Source organism: Alexandromys fortis, unplaced genomic scaffold (assembly GCF_014885135.2).
Source record: "Alexandromys fortis isolate MF-2015 unplaced genomic scaffold, M_Fortis_MF-2015_v1.1 scaffold_13, whole genome shotgun sequence".
In the NCBI taxonomy this organism is placed as follows: Eukaryota; Metazoa; Chordata; class Mammalia; order Rodentia; family Cricetidae; genus Alexandromys; species Alexandromys fortis.
In genome coordinates this window covers 2,802,449-2,826,213 of record NW_026067908.1, presented here as the reverse complement: position 1 = coordinate 2,826,213, position 23,765 = coordinate 2,802,449, and the positions used below count along the sequence as shown (strand labels likewise).

The following is a 23,765-nucleotide window of genomic DNA, read 5'->3' as shown; positions in this document are numbered from 1 at the left end:
CACTGTGACCACTTAGAGGTCTTTTCCCTCTGAATTTGTCTTCATTGCATGAGTATCTAATTTTTTTTTTAACCAGGAGTGCTTTTTTTTTTTTTTTTAATGCTAAGCGGGCATGGCTAGGACAAACTCTGCAGCCCTGTCTGTTGATTCTACCCAGTCCAATGTGGCAGAGGCATGTTCATTGCCTCTGAGAGCAATGCGTGCTGGCCCAGCTCCGGGGTCACAGTGGATCTATGTAATATGCTTCTCACAGACCCTTTTCCAGACACAGTTTTTAAGTTCTCAGCATCCTGAAAGAGCTAGAGCTATTTGTGCAACTTGTACAAACCAGGAAACCCTCCTCCTATAGAAGCCATGCAGCCTTCACTCTCAGTGCTGGGTCAGGAAGACCTATCTTAATGGAGCCATGGTACTCCTGCTCACTGCCAGCAAACAGCCCATTTGGGGAAAAAAAAAATGCAGCTACCAAGAAGCTGCACTGAACTTTGTTCTTTTGTGTCTAGAATTCCTTTCAAAGCTCTCTCTGGTTTTATGTGGATGTAGTTGCACCACATTGGGTGCCAACTGTCTTTCTTCCTAAAGATTTGAGAGGAGAGAAATCTCACTCCTTTATTCTCATAAATTTCTCTATTGTAGGTCGCCCAAAGCAAAATTTTAGGTATTTAGGAGGTGTTATTTAAACATGTTATGTTTCTTTTAGATTTAAGGAGTAAAATAACATTAAGGGAAAATCAAGCATCTTTTAAACCCCTCCTAATAAAGATCATAATCTAATCTTTCACCTGAAAGCATACAAAGGGAAAATATTAATTGAGGAAAATATTTTCTCAAACATTAAATTCCTGTTTGTTTTGCCAGAGAAATTTCTAACAGTGATTCCAAGTATAGACAATGACTGGGGGGAGACAGGCTTTGAGGATTGAGAACATAGCTTAGTGGTTGTATAGAATGTCAATCTCCAGTTCCACATTACCAAGCGAGGGGAATGTACCCAGGACAGGAAGAAATGCAGGGCATGGGAATAAGGACTGGCTCCTGAATTAGACTAACCTGGTTCAAGTCCTGACCCTGTTATTGTTGCCTTGATCGTGTTTGGGTGGATTTCTTGAGCCCTTTAAAGCTGGTTTTCCTTCTCTTGAAAATCTGAATTATACTATCTACTTCATAGAATTGTTGTGCAGATTAATTGAGATGAAAACAAAACAATTTAGCCTAGTCATAGACTAGTGAGCAGTTGGTGGCTGTGACTAGTGTTATGACTGCCATTGAGTTTATAAATTGAAAAGGCCTTTGAGCTTCACAGCTTTGGACAATTTTCTTTCTGGTGCTAAAAATTGCTAATTAAATATGGTTTTTTTAACATTGCAACTGCCACAGTGTTACTTTACTGTTACTTATTGAACATATGAAAGGTTTTTTGGTGGTGGTGGTGGTGGTGGTTTGGTTGGTTGGTTGCTTGGTTTTCGTTTTTCCAGACACAGTTTTTCTGTGTAATCCTGGCTCTCCTGGAACTTGTTATGTAGACCAGGCTGGCCTGGAACTCACTATGTAGGTCAGGCTGGTCTCAAACTCAGAAATCAACCTGCATCTGCTTCCTGAGTGCTGTGACTAATGATATGGGCCACCACTGCTCAGCATATGAAAGTATTGTCAATACTAGCCTTCTAGTCTGTCAGTTTTTTTCTTCTTTCTGTTTTGGTTTTTCGAGGCAGGGTTTCTCTGTAGATCAGGCTGGTCTCGAAATCACAGAGATCCACCTGCCTCCGCCTCCCAAGTGCTGGGATTAAAGGTGTGTGCCACCACTGCCCAACTCCAGTCTGTATTTTATTTTATTTTATTTTATTTTATTTTATTTTATTTTATTTTGGTTTTTCAAGACAGGGTTTCTCTGTAGCTTTGGAGCCTGTCCTGGAACTAGCTCTTGTAGACCAGGTTGGCCTCGAACTCACAGAGATCCGCCTGCCTCTGCTTCCCAAGTGCTGGCATTAAAGGCTTGCGCCACCACCGCCCAGCCATTCTGTAATTTCTAATGCTGATAATTTCTTTATTGTTATTGTTATATTTTCATTTCTAATAATTTTAATAACCTGGAGTTATATACATTTTACACAAAACTTTGACTCCCTTACATCTCATTAGGTAATACAACTGTGGATGAGTTAATGATGAGACTCATGGCTGCAATGGAGATTTTCTCAGCTCAACAACAGGAAGACATAAGGGATGAGGTAAGATAAGAGGTGAAGTAGAGTTTTCATGTTTTGATGTGCTGATTTGTCAGTGGTGATGAGTGACTGTATCATGACTGATAGATAGGTAAGAATGTAAATATGCCATTCTAGATTTGCCAATGTCATCAGTGTGACTCTTTGGTCTTTTCTTACCATGACTTCAAGTTCTAAAGATTTATTTAAATTTATTAATCATTTACATTTTACTAGATTTAGGGTGCTAGACATTTCACTTTGCCAGAAAATAATTCAGTGTTTTGTTTGAAAACCTTGGTCCAGAAAATTCTGCTTACTATATAGATTTCTATCATTCCTTTCTATATAGGCTTTGTAGGAGGCGCTATGCTGAGGACTGGTTTTGATAGGCGTATTGCCAACTTTAGGATTTGATATGGAGTATATAAAGAAATAGTTTCATTTTCCCTCATTACTATGGTTTCCTGCTGGCACCATTGATCCAGTCCAATCAAAAGCTTTGTAGAACAGGGAAACCGAGGGTCAAATACAAGACAGTCCAGCCTAGGTGAGGGTGATTATTTTTAATGAGAAAACTTAGGGGGAGAGTTAAGCAAATTCACCCAGGTCATCTAGCCAATAGATGTTTTAGCAATTCCTTAATCATTAACACTTGGTTAATCAAGAAATGTCTGGATTTAGAAAAGAGATCCTTTTAAAAATGAAGCAGATATTAACATTTGTTAATTTGAAGTCCTATGCTTATGGGTATTTGTAAACTTATGCTTTAATTTTTGTATCTAAGTTTTCTGTAAGGCTATACTAGTACACTGTGATAGTGGATTTTGCTTTGTTTATTTATTTCTGTCTTCCACTCAGTTAACTGGGATTGTTTATTTTGCTTTGGTTTGGGGTGGGGGAGCAATTTATTCTGTTTTGTTTGAGTGTTTATTTGTTTTGAGATGGGATCTTCCTATATAGCCTTGGTTTCCTGGAACTCGCAATGTAGACCAGGCTGAATTGGAACTCACTAATAGACCAGGCTGATCTTTAACTCACTCTGTACACCAGGCTGACCTAGAACTCACAGAGATCTGCCTGCTTCTGCCTCCCAGGTTTGGGCTTAAAGGTGTGTGCCACCACACCTGGCCCAGTTATGTTTGTTTGTTTTTTAAGTAGGGGTCATCTCTTTATACCTAGGATAAATTCAGTACTCAATAGATGTTTGTTAATTGATTATGTAAGTGAATGTTTGGAAGAATTTACATGAAACAGTTATCTTGAAAAAGCATTGTTTGATTATGGTGTCATCCCCCCCCCCCCCCCCCCCCCCCCCCCCCCCCCCCCCCCCCCCCCCCCCCCCCCCCCCCCCCCCCCCTCCCCCCCCCCCCCCCCCCCCCCCCGTAATAGATTAGCAGAGTGCTCTGACTGGTTTTGCTCTCTTCTGTTCTGTTTTCTGAGACAGGATCTCCCCAGCCCTCATGTGTCTCAGGCCTCCATTGAGACAGGACCCCATGTGTCTTTGGCAAATGTAGCCAAGGATGATCTAGAGCTTGTATTACTCCTCCTCCATCTCCTAAGTGCTGCATTATAAGTATGCTACACTTGTGATTTACCAAATGAGCCACATCTTTAGCTACTGGTTTAGCTCTTTAATGCTTATTGGGTTTCTTTTATTCCCACAAAAATATTCAGGTTGTAATTTTTCTGTATCGTCAGTGTGCTGTACTTTGAAGGAAAGATAGCCAGGTATATGGTAGAAAGATATTTGTAATGTTACTCTATAAATTGACATTTTGAAATAATGAAGTACCGTACTTAGAAATTTGTAATAATAAGTATATTACCATTCAGGATTACATTTATCCTGGAACAGAGGCGTTGATTGGCAATAATTCACTAAACGCATTCCTCAGCCATTTCAATCTTGAGTCTCATTAGTACCAGATTTACAGATTATGCTGAATGATAAATAACATAATGTGAATGTTTGTAAGCATATTTTTACTTCATTCCTATCTTAATTTGTGTTTCTTGTAGTTTGTTGATAAACAAATTGACATTAGTTCATCTAATATTGAGCACAAAATTTATCTTAAGGGTAACATGAAAAATACAAGTCTCATAAAAGGAAAATATTTTTATGTTTTATTGTCTTTGTGAATTTGTTATGATATGGACTATACACAAAGTTTCCAAGAATTTTTGTTTATTTATTTATTTGTTATTTTGAGACAGTCCTGGCCGTCCTGGAACTAGCTCTTGTAGAACAGGCTGGGCTTGAATTCACAGAGATCCACCTGTCTCTGCCTCGTGTAGTGCTGGAATTAAAGGTGTGCATCACTGCTGCCCGGCACAGTCTTGGCTTTTAAAATGATTTGAGTAAGATTGTGTTAAATGTATAATTAAATCAGTGATAGAAGGGATAGGTTAGCTGGCCTGAATTTACTTGAACTCTACATTTATGGATAAGTATAATGGCTCATGCCTTAACCCTAGAATTTGGAATACTAACGAGTTATGAGCTCAAAGCCAGGTAGACTCTGGTTCTTTCTTTCTTTCTGGTTTTTTGGTTTTTGTGGGTTTTTTTTCCAACCCTTTAAAAGTACTTGCATGATAAAATACTCACCTTGCTTTCTTGCGTCTTTGGTTGCACTCCGAGGATTATCTCACTCCCTCTATTATATGGGTACACCAATAGATAGCCAATGTGCAAATAAAAAACTTTCACTATATTCGAACCTGAAACATATTTGCATTCTTGAATCATTCCTTGATGGTCCAGAAAAAGCTTGATCTAATGTCTATTGTGCCTCCACTAAGGGCACATCACCAGGCGAGATCCTCTACGGAGAATGTTGTTGACAGCAGTCATATTCTAGGATCTTTGGATATTTGTTTTCTTCTTTATAATTTATTTTGGTAAAATCTTGCCTACAAACGAAATCTTGCCTAATGAGTTCTAACAGTAAATATGTTAAATTTTCATTAGCACTGTTTTTTAGCTATAGGTGAACTAGAAACCTTTTAAGGCTTACTCCCTTCCAACTTAACCTCTGATTAACTTGTATCAGTGGTGGATACAATCCAGCTAGAGATCAAAGACTAAAAGAGCAGTTACACTGTATATTCATTTTGCGTGTGTGTGTGTGTGTGTGTGTGTGTGTGTGTGTGTGTGAGAGAGAGAGAGAGAGAGAGAGAGAGAGAGAGAGAGAGAGAGAGAGAGAGAGAGAGAGATACGGGGGGATTTTAAAAATCCCTTAGTGGAACCTGAGTAAATTGGCCACTGGAGTATTGTAGACATGTTTTAAGAGTACATATGTTTTAGAAGTACATATGATATTTGTCTTTCTGGGTCTGGGTTAACTCACTCAATATGATGTTTTCTAGATCCATCCACTTGCCTCCAAATTTCAAGATGTCATTAGCTTTTGCTGCTGTGTAGTACTCCGTTGTGTAAAAGTACCACATTTTCCTTATCCATTCATTGAAGTCCTTGTCTTGTACTTGCTTAAGCTATGTTACATTTCTACTGTAGTAGCGTTGCTGGGTTCTTGTGAATGGTACTGTCCCAGGTGTTATTGTTTGTAGTTTTACACTGGTGTCTCTGCATCTGGGTTTGAGCTGGTTGTAACTCAAGATGTTGTTATGTGGTCTTGTCTCTGTTGGATGACAGTTCCCTTTCTTGGTTTTTGTTCTCTAAATCTTGGAGCATGGTGGCTGTGGATTGCCCAGTAGGGAGTACTTTTGAGTGTCTGCTTGGTGTGGCACTGTGGGTATAGAGAAACACATGTTTCTAGTTATTAGGGGCTGACAGGAAGGAATTGGGATGAGCTAGAAGGGAGGGAGCTAAATGAGAGAGTTTCTAGGAAGGAGGAAAGCTGGGTCTTCCTGTAAGTATCTGCAGATTCTTCAAGCAGTGGAGTTAGTGGAGAACAGGAAAGGAGAATGGAAGTTTGCCTGCCTGATTCCCATGCTGGCATGGCTAGCCGATCATGACTTAGTTTTATTCATACTTATTTCACATTTTATAGAAATAATTTATTTTGACATCTTAACTTTCTTATTTTCACATTATTGTTAAAACACATTCATTTTTTTCTTGCTTGAATTAGTTGGATTCCTAGTTACCTAAAATTGATTATGACCCAAATATGGCTTATTGAAACACAAAAAGTATTTATAAATACTACAAACCACTACAACATAGTCCAAACTAATTCACCATTAATATAAACATTATATAAGAACAATTTTGCTAGTATAAAAGATGCTAGTGCAGCTAACTTCATACTAGTTTCTATAAAAGGTTGATTAATAAGTGAATTATGAAAATTGATTATATAAAAGTAACAATGTATTTAACAATGTATTATGTAAAGGTAACAATGTATTTTCTTATTAAAGGACAAATTATTAAAAAATTATTTTTATATTTAGGAAAGTTTAGTTATTTACCTCCTTGTTAGATGTATTTTTTTCAGAGCAAAAGAGAAAATCATATTTTTTTTTAAAAAAATTACTGCTAAAAGCAGGGAAAATACCAAGCACCAAGAGGGAAATTGTCTACAATAATTCCTTGAGATAAAAATACATGTAAGTCTTTGTATTGCCAGTGAAACATTGTTTTTGAATACACAAACAGGTTTGTGTGTTTGCAGGCCTAGTTCCGTAAAGAGATTAGCGCAGTAGTTCATTAACTTGACCATTCAGTTAATTCATTGATTAATTCATCATTGAATGGACTCTTGGGAGTAAGAGAACATCGATCATCATGTGCATACCTTTAAAGAATTTATCTGGTCCCTGACTCTGGTCTCTGTTTCTCTCTGCCTCTGACTTGCAATGAGAAGAGCCACTATCCTATGCATGCCCCTGCCATGATGTTCTGCCTTATTGTACACCAGCCCAAAGACAATTAAGACCAAGTAGCTGCAGACTGAACCCATGAGCCTAAAATATTTCTTCCTCCATTATGTTGTTTCTCAGGTGTTTTGTGACACCAGTGTAAAACTACCACAAAAAAAATAGTACTGAGGAATTAGATCATGAATGACTATGTATGACTTTGTGGTTCAAAAGTCTTTGGAACTAGTTATGGGAGGAATTTGAAGAAGTTGGGAGAAACAGGCTAGAAAAGCCAGAACATTGTAAGTAAAGCTTAATGGATGATTATCATAAGAGCTCAGAACACCAGAATGCTGATAGAAATTCAGTTAGTAGAGGCTGTACTAATGAGATTACCAATACAATTGAGGAGTTTATTGGAAATTAGACTGAAGGCAGCTTGTATTTACATTCTGACAAAGAACTTGTACACATGTTGCCCATGTTGTGCTAGTTGACTTGGGTGCCAAAGTAATTAACCTGGTGAAGGAAACCTCAGGCCACCCCACCATCCCAACCACAGGCATGCGTATTGCTGGCTTCTTTAGACAGATCTGTATTGAAAACCATGAGGGAAAGCAGAGCAGAAGGATTTGAAAAACTTCCATTTTGGCTAGAAAAGGAACATGTTTGAAGTTGGTGCCAAAGAAGGTGTGGTTGCTTAAAAAGATTAGTGTCTCTGAGAAGATGCCAAGGATGTTGCATCTGACAATAGCAAAGATGCCTTGAAGGCATCTCAGCCTTTGGCCATAATCCACCCACAGCAACTCAAGAATGTAAGGGTGCAAACTTACTTGAAAAACTTTGCTTTAGAGAGAACTTCAGAGTTTCCTGGAATCTTCAAGATGTTTCCCAGTATTAAGCAATCCAGGTACTCGGAGAGTGATACTCCCAAACCACAGTGCCCAGCTACTGTTCAAGCTGACAGCAGACCTAATTTCACTTTGCTGGTGGTGGTCTTTCAGACCAGAGAATGCAAGGGTTGTAGGATACTGTGGGACAGAGTTGGGATCTCTGCAGGTACTTCAGGGTGATGTGTAAAGCTGGGAGAGAGGAAATGTTTCAGGCGAAACCTTGGGAAATAAGAAATGTTGAGTGTGGACTGTTTGCAGAGGGCTGCTAGGAGCAGTAAAGAGTGAGCTCAGGGAAGAGCCCATGTGGACTGTAGCCTGCCAGGCCAAAGGCGGAGCTGCTCAGACCTTTGTAGCACTGACTAGGCAGGATTGAATGTTTTCCTTGCTGGGTCCGAGGGCTTTTTTTTTTTTTATTGTTGTTGTTGTTTGTTTGTGATGGGTCTGGTCCTTCCTTACCATGCCTACATTCATACATAATTGGAATGCTTATGCTGGGCTATTTTATTTGGAAATATATAACTTGTGCTCGGTTTTATCTATGTCAACTTACAGATGGGAGTTTGTCATGAGTCTCAGAAGTAATTCTGGACTTGAACTTTTGAGGAGAGTGTACTCTATTAAGAACTGGGGGCTCTTGGAGATAAACTAATTGTATTTTGCAATATGAAATGGATATGCACCTTTGTAGGTCATGAATTAAATCTCATTGTTTGGGTATGAAATGTCTCCCCCAAAAGATTTACTGTTGTTGGAGGCTTAGTCCACAGAATGTATGGCTGTTGGGAAATGATTAGATCATAAATTCTCTAACTTCTCCAATCAAGGAGTATTCCATTAATAAGTTCATAACTGAATGAGCTATTAGGAAGTGAAGTTTTACTGAAGGAAGGAAGACTTTGGAAGCATGCCTAAATGGGAATGGCCTTCGTGGGCTCATGTTTGAATTGCAGCTGGTGGAACTGTTAGGGAAGGGTGAGGGCGTGTGGACTTATTGTAAGAGTTGTGTCACTGGGTACTAGATTGAGCTTTCAAAAGACTCACACCATTCCCAGTAGCGCTCACTGCCTTGTGCTTGTGGTCAAGATGTAAGCTCCCAGTACCACGGCAGCACTGTGCCTCCCTACCTGCCTCCATGCTCAGGGACATGGTGAACTCTAATCCCTTGACACTGTAAACCCACAACACACTTTTCTGTAAGTTTCCTTGATTATGGTGTCTTATCACAGCAATAAAAAAGAGACGAAGACAAGTTGTTTCCTTGGGTGTTTTGTTAACAGCAACAAAACTAAAACAGAAATACCAAATTAGCAATAAAAAATCCAGTAACAAACTTAATTTTTTTCTTTTTTATTTAAAAATGTTTTAATTTTTGGAGGACCAAGAAGGCTGAGTCTGATGAAGCAAGACTTTGCTGATACACTCCTCCTAGACAAAAGGGCTGGAGAGAGCAGCCCTTACTGGAGAAAACCACAGGGCTTTCTGTACTACCCAACATTTTAAAAATAAAAAATAAAAATGTTTTAATTTTATATACTAGCCCCAGTTCCTCCTCCCTCCCCTTCTCCTGCCCCCTACCTAATCCCCTTCCATCCACTCCTCAGAGGAAGTAAGGCTCCCTTGGGGAGTCAATAAAGGCTGTTTTATAAAGTAAAGGCAGGATCAAGCCCCTCTCCCCTGTATCAAGGCTGAGCCAGGTATCCCACTGTAGGGAATGGGCTTCATAAAACCAGTTTATGCACCGAAGTCCTGATTTCACTGCCAGCCTTCCCCAACAGATCAAGCCATATAACTGTCACCTACATTCAGAGGGCTTAGTCAGTCTTATGCAGAATCCCCAGCTGTCAGTTCAGAGTCCTTGAGCTCCCACTAGCTTGGGTCAGTTGTCTCTGTGGTTTTTCGCTCATGATCTTGCCCCCCACCTTGCTCATATGATTCTTTCCTCCCTCTTTTCAACTAAGCTCCAATTTTCTAAAAGAACAATGGAAAGAATATTGATTATTCTAACATTATTCACAATTGCCCACAAAATGGAAACATTTCAGGTATCCATCACTGTAAATGAGTAGACAAAATGTGATATGCATATCCAATAAATATCAATATCAATTGGCCATTAAAACTCACTATTCTCAAAATGTGTGATGGATAAATATTAAAATATGCTAAGTAAAATAAGCCAGACACAATTGAGTTCACCTTGAGTCTCAGAAGAAACTTTAGCTTTGAACTTGAGCACTGCTTAGATTTGAGTGATTCCATTCATGTGAAAGTCTACAGTAAGGAAGTCTATAGACATAGAAAGTAAGTGTATTAGTTACTTTGCTGTTGCTATGGTGAAACATCATGAGCCAGGCAACATGTAGAAGGAAGAGTTTATTTTGGCTTACCCTTCCAGAGGTGTAAGAGTCCATCATGACAGGAAGGTACAGCAGTCCCAAGAAAAGGCAGAAGGAGCCGGAAACTGAAAGATCACATCAAGAAGAGAGCAAACTAGAAAGAGGCTGAGATTATGAAATCTTAAAACCCACTCCCAGTGACCAACTCCCTCAAGTGAGACTTTCCCCCTAAGCCACCCTAAACAGCACCACCAGCTGTGGATCAAGTGTTGAGATGCACAAGCCTGTGGAGGACCTTTCTGGAGACCAGTGCAGTGGGTTAGCCAGAGCTCAGGACTGTGGAGGACCTTTCTGGAGACCAGTACAGTGGGTTAGCCAGAACTCAGGACTGTGGAGGAAGTTAGGTGTGAGTTGGGCAGATGAGAGGGTGCTCGCTGAAAGACATGTGGGTTCTTTTTCAGGTGATAGAAATGAGTGTGATAGTGATAGGAAATATCTGTGAATATATCAAAAAGCATAGAAGTGTACATTCTAAGTGGATGGGTTGTATAGTATGTGAATTACATATTAATAAAAACTATTTTCAAATAGCTACGTTTAGGAAGATTTCTAAGGGAAGTTTGTAACTATTCAAATGAAAAATATTGTACCTGAATATTAATCTTTTCTCAACTTAAATTAAAGCTAGCAATTAATAATATTCTCCTTGAGTTGGAACATACTATTGAATAAAATAACGAAAAACTCTTGGACAACTTGAAGCATTTATCTTTCTAGCAGACCATTTACAAAAGTAGGCAGATTCGGTAAGCATCCCTTCTCAGCTAAGTGTGCTAATCACCAAAGGCACGGTCTTAAAGGATCACTTGATACTCCCCTATAGTCTGAGGCTAGAACCCAGCAATCTCTTATTTCAACAAGCTTTCCATATGGTTCTGATGCCACTTACAGTTTTGCTGGCTCACTAATCTAAGAGAAGTGTGTGTGCTTAGGCCTGTAATGACAACATGAAATACATTTCCTTTCCAACACACTTAAATATATGGCTGGAAATATATGGGTGACTTCACATCTCGTGTCTCATCAGTGTATTCGGGAGTTCCTAAGACTTTAAAGCTGAAAACATAGTTGTAATTTTTTAGAGTAAAATATAAAGAGTTCTTGCAACAAATTAAACTGGTGAACATAGCTTTCATGATACAGAGCTTGATATCCAAAACTTTGAGAATTTTTGCCTATTGTTCATTGAAAGAAATGAATACTGTGTGGTTAAGATATGTTTTAAATTCCCACATAAGTATAACCTAGTATAAAGAAATGCTTTATTCTATAAGAGCAACTAAAGAATAAAATCAGTAATCTACTCACCACCATCTCCCATGGCTAACCAGCCTTTCATTTTGAGTCTGATAAACTCATTGATATGGGATGTGACAGAATTTACAGTGGCATTTTGTGAGAAATCTCCTTAATTATGTCCTTGTTTGATTGGATATTTATGTCTCAAAAGACTAACAGGCATTCACTTCAGTTCTTCATATTCTCTGAGACTTTCTGACTTACTTGAAATAAAGAAGAGAGAATATAAGAGCCAACCGTCAGGTCAAAGCAGAACTTATCATATAAATACACTTTGAGAAATACTATAAATACTGCCAATGCTATTGTAAACTATTAGTATCGCTTAAAACAAGAACGTAATTAAAGGATAGGAGCTGGGAGATGAGCTCTTTCCAAGAACCTGGATTTTATTCCCTCCAAGGTGGCTCACAAGCACTGTAACAGTTCCAGAGCATCTGGCATCCTCTTCTGGTTTCCATAGGCACCAGGCCTGCACATGGCACACAGGCTTACATGCACTTAAGACACCCATACCAAGAAAATAAAAATAATCTTTTTTTTTTTTTTACAGAAGATAAAGGATGGACTGTGTCAGTGGTTCTCAACCTGTGAGTCATGACCCTTTGAGGTTACATATTAGATATTTACATTGTAGTGCATAATAGTAGCAAAATTACAGTTATGAAGCAAAATGAAATAATTTTATGGTTGGGGATCACCACGACATAAGGAACTGCATTAAAGAATTGCGGCATCAGGAAGGTTAAGAACCACTGGACTATGGCTGTATACATAAGTGGTTTGCATTCATTGAAGTTTGCAGTATAATCTGTAATATATAGCAAAGAAGAATCAGATGATGCCATTTTTTTTATCAAGAAAAGATAAAGTACCATTTCTTGAAATAAAAGGGTACTTTCTGACTGTAGCAACAGACATCTATGAGAAAAACACCTTAAAGGTGTTTTTACAGAAATAGAAAATTTTGTCAGATTTTCATATTGAGTTTAAAGGACCTCCAGTAGCCCATGCAGTCTTGAAAGTGATCAAGATGTGAAGAGTTATACTTCCTAAGTTCAAGCTGTAGCTTTAGAGTGCATATCAAGACAGTGCATTGCTGTTAAGAGTAGCCCAATACCAGTGGAAGAAACCAGAACAAAATGAATCCTCAGGAGAGCCAGTTGATCTCCAAGGATGCCAAGGATGCGGGATCATTCACTGGGAAAGGAGCAATCGAGTCAACCTTGGTCCTGGGGAAACCAGATATCCAGATGCCAAAGAAGCTTGATTCGTGATTTTTCTATACAAGAATGAAATTTAAGAACTAAGGCATTGCACTTAGAGGAATGAGTAAGGAAGTAGCTTCATGACCTTGGATTTCTTCAATATTTCTTAGAAATTATACCAAAAACATAGGAAATGGAAGAAAAATAGATTGGACTACCACTAGTAAATGTTAAAGCACATATAACCTTAAAACTTGGGAAACAGGCAAGAGGACTACCAGAAATTTGAGGCCAGCCTGGGCTATAACAAGATTGAGTGCTTTTCTCTCCTCTCACACAGTTCAGGATCACCTGTTTAAGGAATGGGAGGCCTATCAGTGGGTTTTCCCACCTCCTTCAGTTCAGTCAAGATAGTTCCCAAAGGCTTAAAAGCCACAGGCCAGCCTGATCTGGACAGTGCCTCACTGAGAATCTCTTCCCGGGTGATTCTAGACTCTGTCAAGTTGACAATTAATGCTAGCCCTCACCCCTGAAGTTTGAGTCGATACAGCACGTACTGGACACTCTTGTAACCCAACAAAGCAGAAAATAGTCACGCTTTGTCTTCATGAGCTTTAATCCTGAGCAGCTGAGCAGGCTACTACTTGATGTTAGAGTCTAAACTTTCACCTTTTACCGAAGGGTGTCAGAACTACCTTAAAGAAGGTACTGAATGTGTGCCTTTGGGTTTGATTTGGTTTGTTTTCAGAGATAAGGTCTCACTGTGTTGCCAAGGCTGGCTTCAAACCCATAATCCTTCTGCTTTGGCCTCTCATGTGGCTGGAATCACAAGGTTATACCACTGTACCCAGTTATGAATGCATTTAGCATCTGCTTTTCCAAGTATTATATATTTTCTACAGATAGTCTCTTCTAGCTATCACATTGATAAGAAGTAGTTATTGTCACTATTTTTACTGAAGGAAGCACTGATGTATATTATAGAGGTTAAGTAATTTGCCAGATGTCTAGAGCTGCGTCACAGCCACAGTCCGCATTTGCTTTGCCTTCATCATCTTCTCTTGTGACACTAGTAAACCCTTTTACTCATGAACTGAATTGAATCAGTGCTCTTACCAAGATTAAATAAAGTCAGCACGGACTAACCTGAAGAGCAGACCAGACATTCCTAGATTCCCAAATATCTTAGTCAGTTGAGCAGAATAAAATAAAACCTTGTCTTAACGGTCTACTTTCTGTGCATGAAATAACACTCACTTAAAAAAAATTACATCCACACCCTCTTTATTTACACTTGTTGCTCTTAAAATGCCTGCTGATGATGGATCAGTTCATCCGTTCCTGACATCTCAGAATAGTGTAAAGAGATTAGTGAGTCAACACTGGCATCACACTTGAACACACCTGTTCAGAACCAGTCCTCCAGATTTTCCCCTCTGCTGCCTGAGGTGGAGTCTTCTTCATGGATTACAGTAACACTTTTTGACAAGTTTAGACTGGGTGGAACTATGTGTAATGACAGAACACAATTGATAATATCTCAGTAATGCATTCTTTTTTTATTTAGGCTGTCACCATCTATCACCATAAAAGCATTCATTGCTAAATTGCTGGCCCAACCTGTCCACTTTTTTTCTTTCAGTAACAGTAAGGCCAAATGAAGTGTGTGTGTGTGTGTGTGTGTGTGTGTGTGTGTGTGTGTGTGTGTTGTGGTTATGAGATGGGAACTGGCTGTGGGACAGTGTGTTTGGTTACTTATTTCCCTTTATATTGCATTATGGTTTTATTTGGTTTGGATTATTTTGAAGATTTATTTTTCTTATTTTTAATTGTGTGTATAGGTGTGTGCCTGCATATGGATATAGACACACGAGTGCAGGTGCTTACTGAGGCCGGAGATGTGGTATCTCTTGGAGCTAATGTTACAGGAGGTTATGTGTGCTTTTTCACCACTAAACAAGGCCCTATATAACACTGTTTTAAAACCCAGAATAAAAAATTAAAACTGAAATCCTTCTTTTACATGGGCCTTTCGATCTTCCCAATGTCAAACCTTATTGATACTTTAAAGAAATGTTAATGGAAACATTTTCTATATGTAAATCTTTTTAAAAGAATTACAAAATTGTTCTTTTCTTAAATATTGTACATTAACCTAAACCTTTTCTTGGAGATATTCATATCCCCTAAGAATTCTTTATGTCCTTATATGACCATGCTTATGAAAAGGAATTTGGGGGCAGAAAACTTATAACCTCAACACTTGAGCAGAACAGGAAAATCCTCAGTTTGAAGCCATGGCCTGAGTTACAAAGCCAAATCCTGTTTCAAAAACTAAACAAGCAAATAGATAAATTACTACTGTAGTCAGGAGGAATTTCTCTAAAGAGGCAGGCACATTTTGGTTCAGTTCCAAAAAGATATGACAAGCATAGGTAAACAGAGTACATTCAATGTTTGGGAAAGCATGAGAAAAAAAACAAAAAGAAGAGTTTGAATTCATTAAAAACTAAGAATTTGTGTAGTAAGCAAGTCAAATAACAGATTCAGTAGCTTGCTACTACAGTTCTTATTAAGTTACCTTCTACAAGCTTTTCTCTGCTTTTTTTTTTTTAAAGACACAGACCCTGGATGTCCCAGAACTCTCTTGTAGACTAGGCAAGTCTTGAACTCATAGAATGCTGCCTGCCTCTGCCTCTCTCTGGCCCTTTCTGCCCCTCTCCCTCTGCCATGCTGGAATTAAAGGGATGTGACTTTTCTCTGCTTTTTACCTACTAATTTTTATTCGCAAAGTTGCTTTATCCAATTAACTGTATTTCCTGGAAACAGGTATTTGCACTATAGTATTGAAAACACAGCACTACTCGTAAGCATAAGACATAGGAGAGACAAAAACCATCTTCTTAGTTTCAAAGGATGTTTCAGAGATTTCCAGCTGGTGAGCAAGCATTAATTTGTTTTGAGCACTAAATTTCTCAGGGACCTGCTTGCTTTGTGCCCACAATATGCTCAACACTGGTACCAATATGAATGATGCAATCCTTTAGATATTAATGATATATAGATACTTCGAGTAAAAACAACAACATAATTTCCATGATGCATGTATATGTAGAACATTAATATAGAAATAGTGCTTATGATTACATGACTATACACATGTATTAGGATTCACATGTACTATATAATCTATTTGAAAATAAATTTTTGAAGAGGAAAATAAACATTTCATAGAATAGACTTTAAAATCAGTTTATCTTTTATTAAATAACTTTGGTGGCACCTATTAAAACATTAGCATTGTAGTCATAAGCCTGGGTCATTTGTATATTCTTTAAGGCATATGTTTTATGCCCATTTTACAGAAGAGGAAAGTACTAGAATCTTTAATGACTTTCCCAATGACTAACTGGAACAAGTCATTTTTATAGGCAACAGCAGGATTGTGCAGGGTTTACAGATACAGACCCTAGCTGTTGAAACAGCAATTCTCAAAAGAATAATGCATTCACTGCTAGTTCCATAGCTGCCGGGTGGGGGGACTGTTTATTATTTTTATTCTGACTGAACTGAATTCATGTAGTCTTATTTCATCGTTCTACAGTTGAAGACAGTCATGTTTCTAACCCAAGATCACGTACAGTCAGCCTTGTTGTTATGTGCTTCATTAGTGTTATTTTCTCTTAAATTAAATATTTGCCTTGTGGTGGGATAGCTAATGAGTAAAGAGAATTGGAAAAGAAGACTTTTCAGATGATTTTGCATTCTGTCCCACCCCTTTCTTAAAATGTATTTTACATCCTGACTACAGATTCCCCTCCCTCCTCTCCCCCTAGTCCCTCCCCACTACCTCCTCTCTGCCTCCCTTCCCCTATTCCACTCCTCCTTTCTTTCTATTCAGCAAAGGGCAGGGCTCCCATGGAGCCTACAAAACATGGCATTCTCTTCTTTTTATTTTAAGATTTTTTTTTTTTTTAAACAAAGCAGGGTCTCAAAAGTCCCAGGTTGGCTTCAAACTTAGCCAAGGATGACCTTGCTCTACCTCCTGAGTGCAGGCATGCATAATCACACATGGTTTAGGCAGTGCTGGGAGACTCAAACCAGGGCTTTTTGCCTGTGAAATAGCACTCTACCAGCTAAACTACATTCTCAACCCTGGTTTTAAGATTTTGGTTGATTGGTTTTGGCTTTGGTTTTCAGTGCTACCCAAGCCACACACATAATAGGCAAGAAAGTGATCTACCACTAAGTTTCTCACCAGTACATATCATTTTGGTTTTCAGTAACATTTTGCCTAGATTTGATTATACTATTTTAGCCTGTATGAAGAATTTATTCTGCGGGGGAAAATAGACTAAAACAATAAAATGCAAAGAATACAGTGTGTGGAATTTCTTTACTGCAAATACTCCAGGGATATTTGAAACAAAGAACATGGATTTTGTTGTCTTAACTCGTTTATTCACATAAAGCAATAGATTGGTGAGCATCTCTTCTCTAGGAAGTTATAAAGCCTTCTAAACAAGTTTTAATCCAGTGATCAATTGGAGTGTATACCTATGAGTATCCTGTTACTGTTTACTAGGAGATTGAACTGTGGAATTTCAGTTTGTATGTGAAGACCAGCCAACCATGTAGAACAAACCATCATGTGGTTGAGAGCACTTATACATTTGCTTTTCAAAATGACATCTTTCTGTCAAGGAAATGTCTAACATATACCTGCCTGGTGACTCCTTTATTCTTCACTTTGGAGAAACTACCCATCACAGACTTATGTGCTTTCTTTCTGTATTTCAGTCCAGGAAAATTGTTCCTATACTTTTCATGTGATAAGACCAGGCCAAGCTAGCTAGGATAACAGCATATCTGTTATCGGAAAACTTGCCATTTGTTTGTAAAAATGAAATCTCAGTGGCAGAAGCAGTTGAGGGTGATTAAAAATGAAGAGACATGGGCCATGTTCAAGTGGGCTAGAAGGAGGTTTAGAAGAGTAGGAAATGCACATTGGCCAGAAGAACTGAAAGCAATGCAGTTTAACATGAACTCTGGGTAAATACTCTTGCTTACGAGAAGCTTTTTGTCTCATGAGACATCGCTGAAGGTTATTTAGTTAGAGCTGTGGTATCAAATATCCTGCATTCAAATCCTAAAAGTGTCCATTAGCAAACCCTGAATCTTGAGAAAACCACATTAACTTTTTATGCCTCCATTTTATTTTAAAAAGACATATTTTACTTTATATGTTTGAATGATTTTTTTTTTTGCAAATTTATGTATGCATGCCAGAGGCAGATGGTGGCATCAGATCTATTGGAACTGGGGTCACAAATGGTTGTGAGCCACCAAGTAGGTGCTAAGAACTGAATCTGGGGCCTCTGGAAGAGTAGTAAGGAGTCTTAACCTCCAAGCCATCTTCAATCCCTGTGCCCCCATTTAAAACTTTATTCTGTTTGTATGTGTGCCTGATCTGCCTAAGTCTGTGTACCACGTGCCTGCCTGCTCCTCATGAAAGCTGGAAGAGGGCATCCCATCCCCTACGACTAGAGTTACAGATGGTGGTAAGCCACTATGTAAGTGCTTGGGAATCAAATCCAGGACCACTGAAAGGACAACCTTTTCTTAACTACAGAGCCATGTCTTCAGCCCCTTCTCCTATCTTTAATGTAAGTTTGTAGCTACTTACAGGATTGTTGTGATGGTCATATTAGTTAATACTTATAAGTACTTAGATTGGTATCTGTTAAGTACCCAGGAACTACATTCTGTAGTAATGATACTATAAAATGATTTTTTTTTTTTAATTCTCAACAGAAGAAGTTCAAATGGCCAAAAGACACTTAAGGTCATGCTCAACTTCCTTAGCTATCAGGGAAATGCAAATCAAAACAACTTTGAGAAATCATCTTACACCTGTCTAGAATGGCTAAAATCAAAAACACCAATGATAGCCTTTGCTGGAGAGGTTGTGGAGAAAGGGGTACACTCATCCATTGCTGGTGGGAATGCAAACTGTGCAACCACTCTGGAAAGCAGTGTGGAGGTTTCTCAGGAAATTCGGGATGAACCTACCCCAGGACCCAGCAATACCACTCTTGGGAATATACCCAAGAGATACCCTATCATATTACAAAAGCATTTGTTCAACTATGTTCATAGCAGCATTATTTGTAATAGCCAGAACCTGGAAACAGCCTACATACCCTTCAATGGAAGAATGGATTAAGAAAGTGTGGAATATATACATATTAGAGTACTACTCAGTGGTATAAAATGATTTTGAAAGAATGAGTGTGAAATAACAATTTGGATTGAAGGAGAGGACATTGCAAAAATCTGAAAACAATATGTAGCTTTATAGTTTTTGCACAGCTGATGCAGATGGAAAAGAAGTATTATTGATTCAGTAAGACAATAAGCAGTTGTTTATAGAAAGGACTGGGGAAGCTAGAAATGTGTGGCGGGTACATTTTTTCATAGGGATTTTTTCAACTGCATTCTGGTAGAATTTGAACTTTAAACTGTGCATAGTAAATACTATTTTTTAAGTAGGAAATTTACACCATTTGGATATAGGGAACTGTAATGTCTGTAGCATTTCCACACTGTTCAATCTTTACAATAATGTTGTTATAATTTATCTGCTTTGTTTGCTTTTAAAGTACATTGATTTTTGAAATGTAGTTCATAAGTACGTTTGTTGAACGTACAGATTTCTAGGCCTTTGTGTTGGAAATTCTGTTAGTGGACCAGAGAGTGTTCTGTTCTTTATTAGTTTTCCTATACAAGAAGTGATTTCTGTGTGTCTTAAAATAATGGAGTTAGTGGCAAGAACACAAGTGTTTGGAATAGACAAGCACAACTCCTCAATAGGATACACCCTGAGCAAACTACATAGGCAGTTTCTGTCTTGGTTTATCTGTCAGAAAGCAGTAATACTCTTTTGTGGTATTGTGGGAATGAAAAGAAATATTTGTAAACTGACTAGCCTATAATTGGCATTTATGTATGTTGCCTCCTTCCTAAGCGTATAGTCTATCTCCCACAAGTAAAAAGGGAGCATGTCTTAGCAGTCTTGTCTCCAGTTTCTAACAAAAGGCTAATGTCAATTAGGTGTGCACTAAGTGTTTTATAAACGTGTAAGTGAATGACTAAATGATGAGATAAGTTTTATAGGGAGGAACAGGAAACTGTGAGAGCCGTGAAGAATGCAAAGGTCAAATCTGAGCAATTTGAATGGAGGTGCTTGGAAATATGTTCCAGGTCACAAGGCAGCTAAGTAGACTGTCTTTGGCTTGGTAAGCCCTTATACAGACACTCACAAGCTATCTAGCCTTCTCTAAGGTAGACATTGAGACAGTTCTTTAAGTCCCTCAACTAAGAAATTAGCAAACCTCAGTTCTAGCTTTTCAACTTACTGCCACATACCACCTCTACTCAAATGAAAAAGTATCTTCTAAACACCGCTACTGGAAATTCCAGAGACATTCTAGCAAGGCAACTTCACGATTAAAACTTGGCAGTTCCTTGTAATGTGTTAATTTATCTCTCTGTTTTCATGATCATACAATGGGCTATTTTTAAGTTATTCTGTTTAAAACTGTTGTTAACTAGTATGTCTTTAATTAGTTTTTATGTAATACTTAGGCTCAATCTTTATATAATAAGAATCTAAAAAAAAATACTGAGTGTTAGATTTTTCCATAGTCCTCACTACATTGTTTTTGAGTGCTAACAATTCATTAATGATTTTGTAAACAAATCATTGTAGCGTATATAAATTTAAATGCACAGGGTTTATTTCTCGCTTGTAGACTCCTTGCCTAGCATGTGTGAGACTCAGAGTTCTATCCCCAACATTATATGTATGAATCTGCTTACTATGTTTTTGTTTTATAGAATGCAGTCAAGCATGAGTACATGCGTATGTGTTTGGGATGTGGGAATTGGGTATGTGTACTTGATACATGCAGGTAAGTATGCTGGTATTTTTGTGCTCATGTGAAGGACAGAGCAAAACATTGTCTTTATCGCTCTCTGATATTACCTTGAAACAAGATCTCTCACTAAACCATTTCTCCTTTTGGCCAAGTTGACCAGCCAGCAAGCTCTCAGGATCCTCTTGTCTCTGCCCCTATTGCCTGGATTATAGAGATAGATAGTTATAGATAGATAGATAGATAGATAGATAGATAGATAGATAGATAGATAGATAGATGGATGGATGGATGGATGGATGGATGGATGGATGGATGGATGGATGGATGGACGGACGGACTGTATAGCTAAGTGTTCATTTGTTGTTCCTTGGTAGTTTTAGAATCTACTAGTTATCAGACACTGTGTAGGACTAAAGACACAGATGAAAAAGACAAAGTCTCTTCAGTTTGTTTATAGTCTGATAAAAGACATAATCAGTATTACTAGATGAGAGAAATTATAAAGCTGGAGCTAAACATCCCTACATTATCTCTATGGGGAGTCCATTAGTAATCAAATGAACAAAGTCCATACTTGGTATTCCTGTTAATTTGTGAAGCAAGTGGAAACAGATTCTTCTACCCAGAAAAATAATTCTCCAACTGTCCTTTATGCTAACTTAAGGAATATATTTACATCTTTTTAGAAAAAGAACATGGATTCAGGAGAAGTAAAGCAAAAAGACCTCTTAGGTGCTAGCATTCTAACCAGCTGTGGGACCCTGGAAAAATCACTTTCTTTTCTAAATTTCAATTGCTTTATCTCTAATAGGTCTCTTTTTCGCCAACCTCATTGTTGAGAATACGTGTGGAAGTGCTTTGTAAACTTTGAAATATAAAACTTGAAAGGATTAAAAGTCCTAGATAAAAATATAGAAAGGCTATTCATTAATACTTCACATATTTCCTTTATTAAATAGTTAATGATAAATTTGATTAGATATAAACAGGAAATGAGAACATTTTACAGAATGGAAACCATAGCGATAAACTTTCCCTCCCACCCTCACTCCAGAGCATTTAGCTAGACTTACTATGTTAATAGCCATGTTGGAAAGAAAATGCATTTTTGACTGCAGCTCTTGCTTTCCTTTCTTTCTTAGAATGTGTGCCCTCAGTACATGATATGAGAATAATTTACATGGTTACTGGGAAACCTTTTAACGGAATCTATTTGAAAGCACATGTTTTTGTCAGAATTATTCTTGCTTTCTATAGACCAGTAAGAGTCCCTGGTCATGATCTTAAGTGATGTTTGTGTGAGATAGGATTCACCTAGACATCATTTTAAAGTTCATGTTCTGACTCATTCGGGCTAGAGTGGGACCCACTTGTTGGCACACTACAAATTGATGTGCATGTTGTATGTTCCCAGAGTCTCTTCTGGTCTCAGTTGAGAACAAGGCATGGGTCTCATTTATCTTGCATTTCAGTGCTTTCTTCTTGGGCCTTAGTCTTTTGTGTTGACTTTCTTCAGTAAAAGTCACTCGGTTCTAAGTCAACTTCTTCAAGTTTCTAAATCAATGGAGTCTGTAAACACAAGTACCCAGTCATGATTGGCTTAAAATTATGTAAATATTCTGATAAAAGGCTATGTATACCCACTCTCTAAAATTGTAAGAAAAATTGTCATGTAGTGTCATGAGCGGTTCCAGTAACTGTTCTGAGCAAGAAATGTTTTGACAAAAGCCCCTGCTGCTGCTTTTAGTAATGTTCGATTTTCCATGGCTTGATTTATTTTATTAATGTTAGTTGGTGAGGAGGTCTCTAAGACTAACAGTTTATTGGGGGAATAGAATGACGTCACAGTGAGAATGGGACTGCACAGGGAACTGTGAGTGCATGCTGATGGGCCAAGACTCGGTGTAAGTTTTAAAGTCACAAATGAACAATAATTTTTAGCCACAAAGATTAATAACAAATTATACTAGTCCTGTGTCAAACTGATTGGATATCTTTACAAGGCTTATTATATGATTTTTGTTTTACTTTTTAAATAGAGTCATTCACTGTATAACCTGGATGACGTTGAATGCACCACCCTCCTGCCTCTGCCTCCAAGTACTTGAAGGTTGTGGATAGATCCACTCACCAGGCTTGCAGTATTTTGTGTTTAAGGCTGAAGTAGACTCTGAGCAAGGCTGTGGTTCTTGCAGGGTTTTCTTTTGTGATAATTACTATCACTCAGTTGTGTGAGAACCTTTCCTTTATAGTCACCCAGCTTTATTTATTATGGTTCTCTTGGGCTTTATATTTTTACTCTGTAACATTAAATGATAGAATTTAGGGGTTCTTATTTGGGAACTATCAAAAATAAAATTTCTATGAAAGTTTGTGTGCATGTTTATGTATGGGCACCTCTCATTTGTCTTGGAGAAGTACTTAGTTAGGGCTGGCAACCTTGAGTCATATTACGGTATATGTGTGATGAACATTTTCAGAAATTGCCATGTTTTGCAGAGCAGATAGACCATTTTGGATTCCCACCAACAGGGTACAGGAATGTCAATACCTCCACATTCTTGTTAACACTCAGTATAATGTTTTCCATTTTAGACATACAAATGACTGTGTAGTGCTGTCTCCTGATTTTAGCTTGCATTTCCTGTTTACTAATGAGATGGAGAGTCTTTTCATGTGGTTCATTTGTTTTACATATGCCTTTAATTGGTGAAAGGTTTGAAAATCTTTCCCATTTTTAAAGCTGGGTCTTTTCATTACTTATTTTATTTTGAGCATCCTTTACATATCTAAGGTACAAAGTGCTTTATTTGACATGATGTGTAAAGATTTTTCTCCCTGTCTGTAGCTTGTCTTTCATTCTCTTTTATAAAGTAAGTTTTGGTTGTCTTTAAGAGAGTAAAAGTTTAATTTTTCTATTTAAACATTTTTTTCTTTTTTTTTAAATATAATTTTTTATTGAAAAAAAAAATTTTCCACCTCCTCCCCGCCTCCC

The 23,765-nt window shown here is 38.0% G+C and overlaps 1 protein-coding gene and 1 non-coding gene across 3 annotated transcripts in view; both read left to right on the top strand.

Annotated features, from left to right (window-relative positions):
* The window catches only part of Faf1 (Fas associated factor 1), a 282,221-nt gene that overhangs the window by 220,246 nt on the left and 38,210 nt on the right, over positions 1 to 23,765 (top strand). For both annotated transcript variants that reach the window (XM_050136195.1, XM_050136197.1), the window contains one exon: positions 2,140 to 2,228. In XM_050136195.1, the coding sequence (XP_049992152.1) occupies positions 2,140 to 2,228 (89 nt within the window). The remainder of the gene's footprint in view (positions 1 to 2,139; positions 2,229 to 23,765) is intronic.
* On the top strand, positions 9,296 to 9,424 carry LOC126498112 (small Cajal body-specific RNA 4). The gene has a single exon (XR_007590774.1). It is a non-coding gene; the product is annotated as a small Cajal body-specific RNA 4 (non-coding RNA).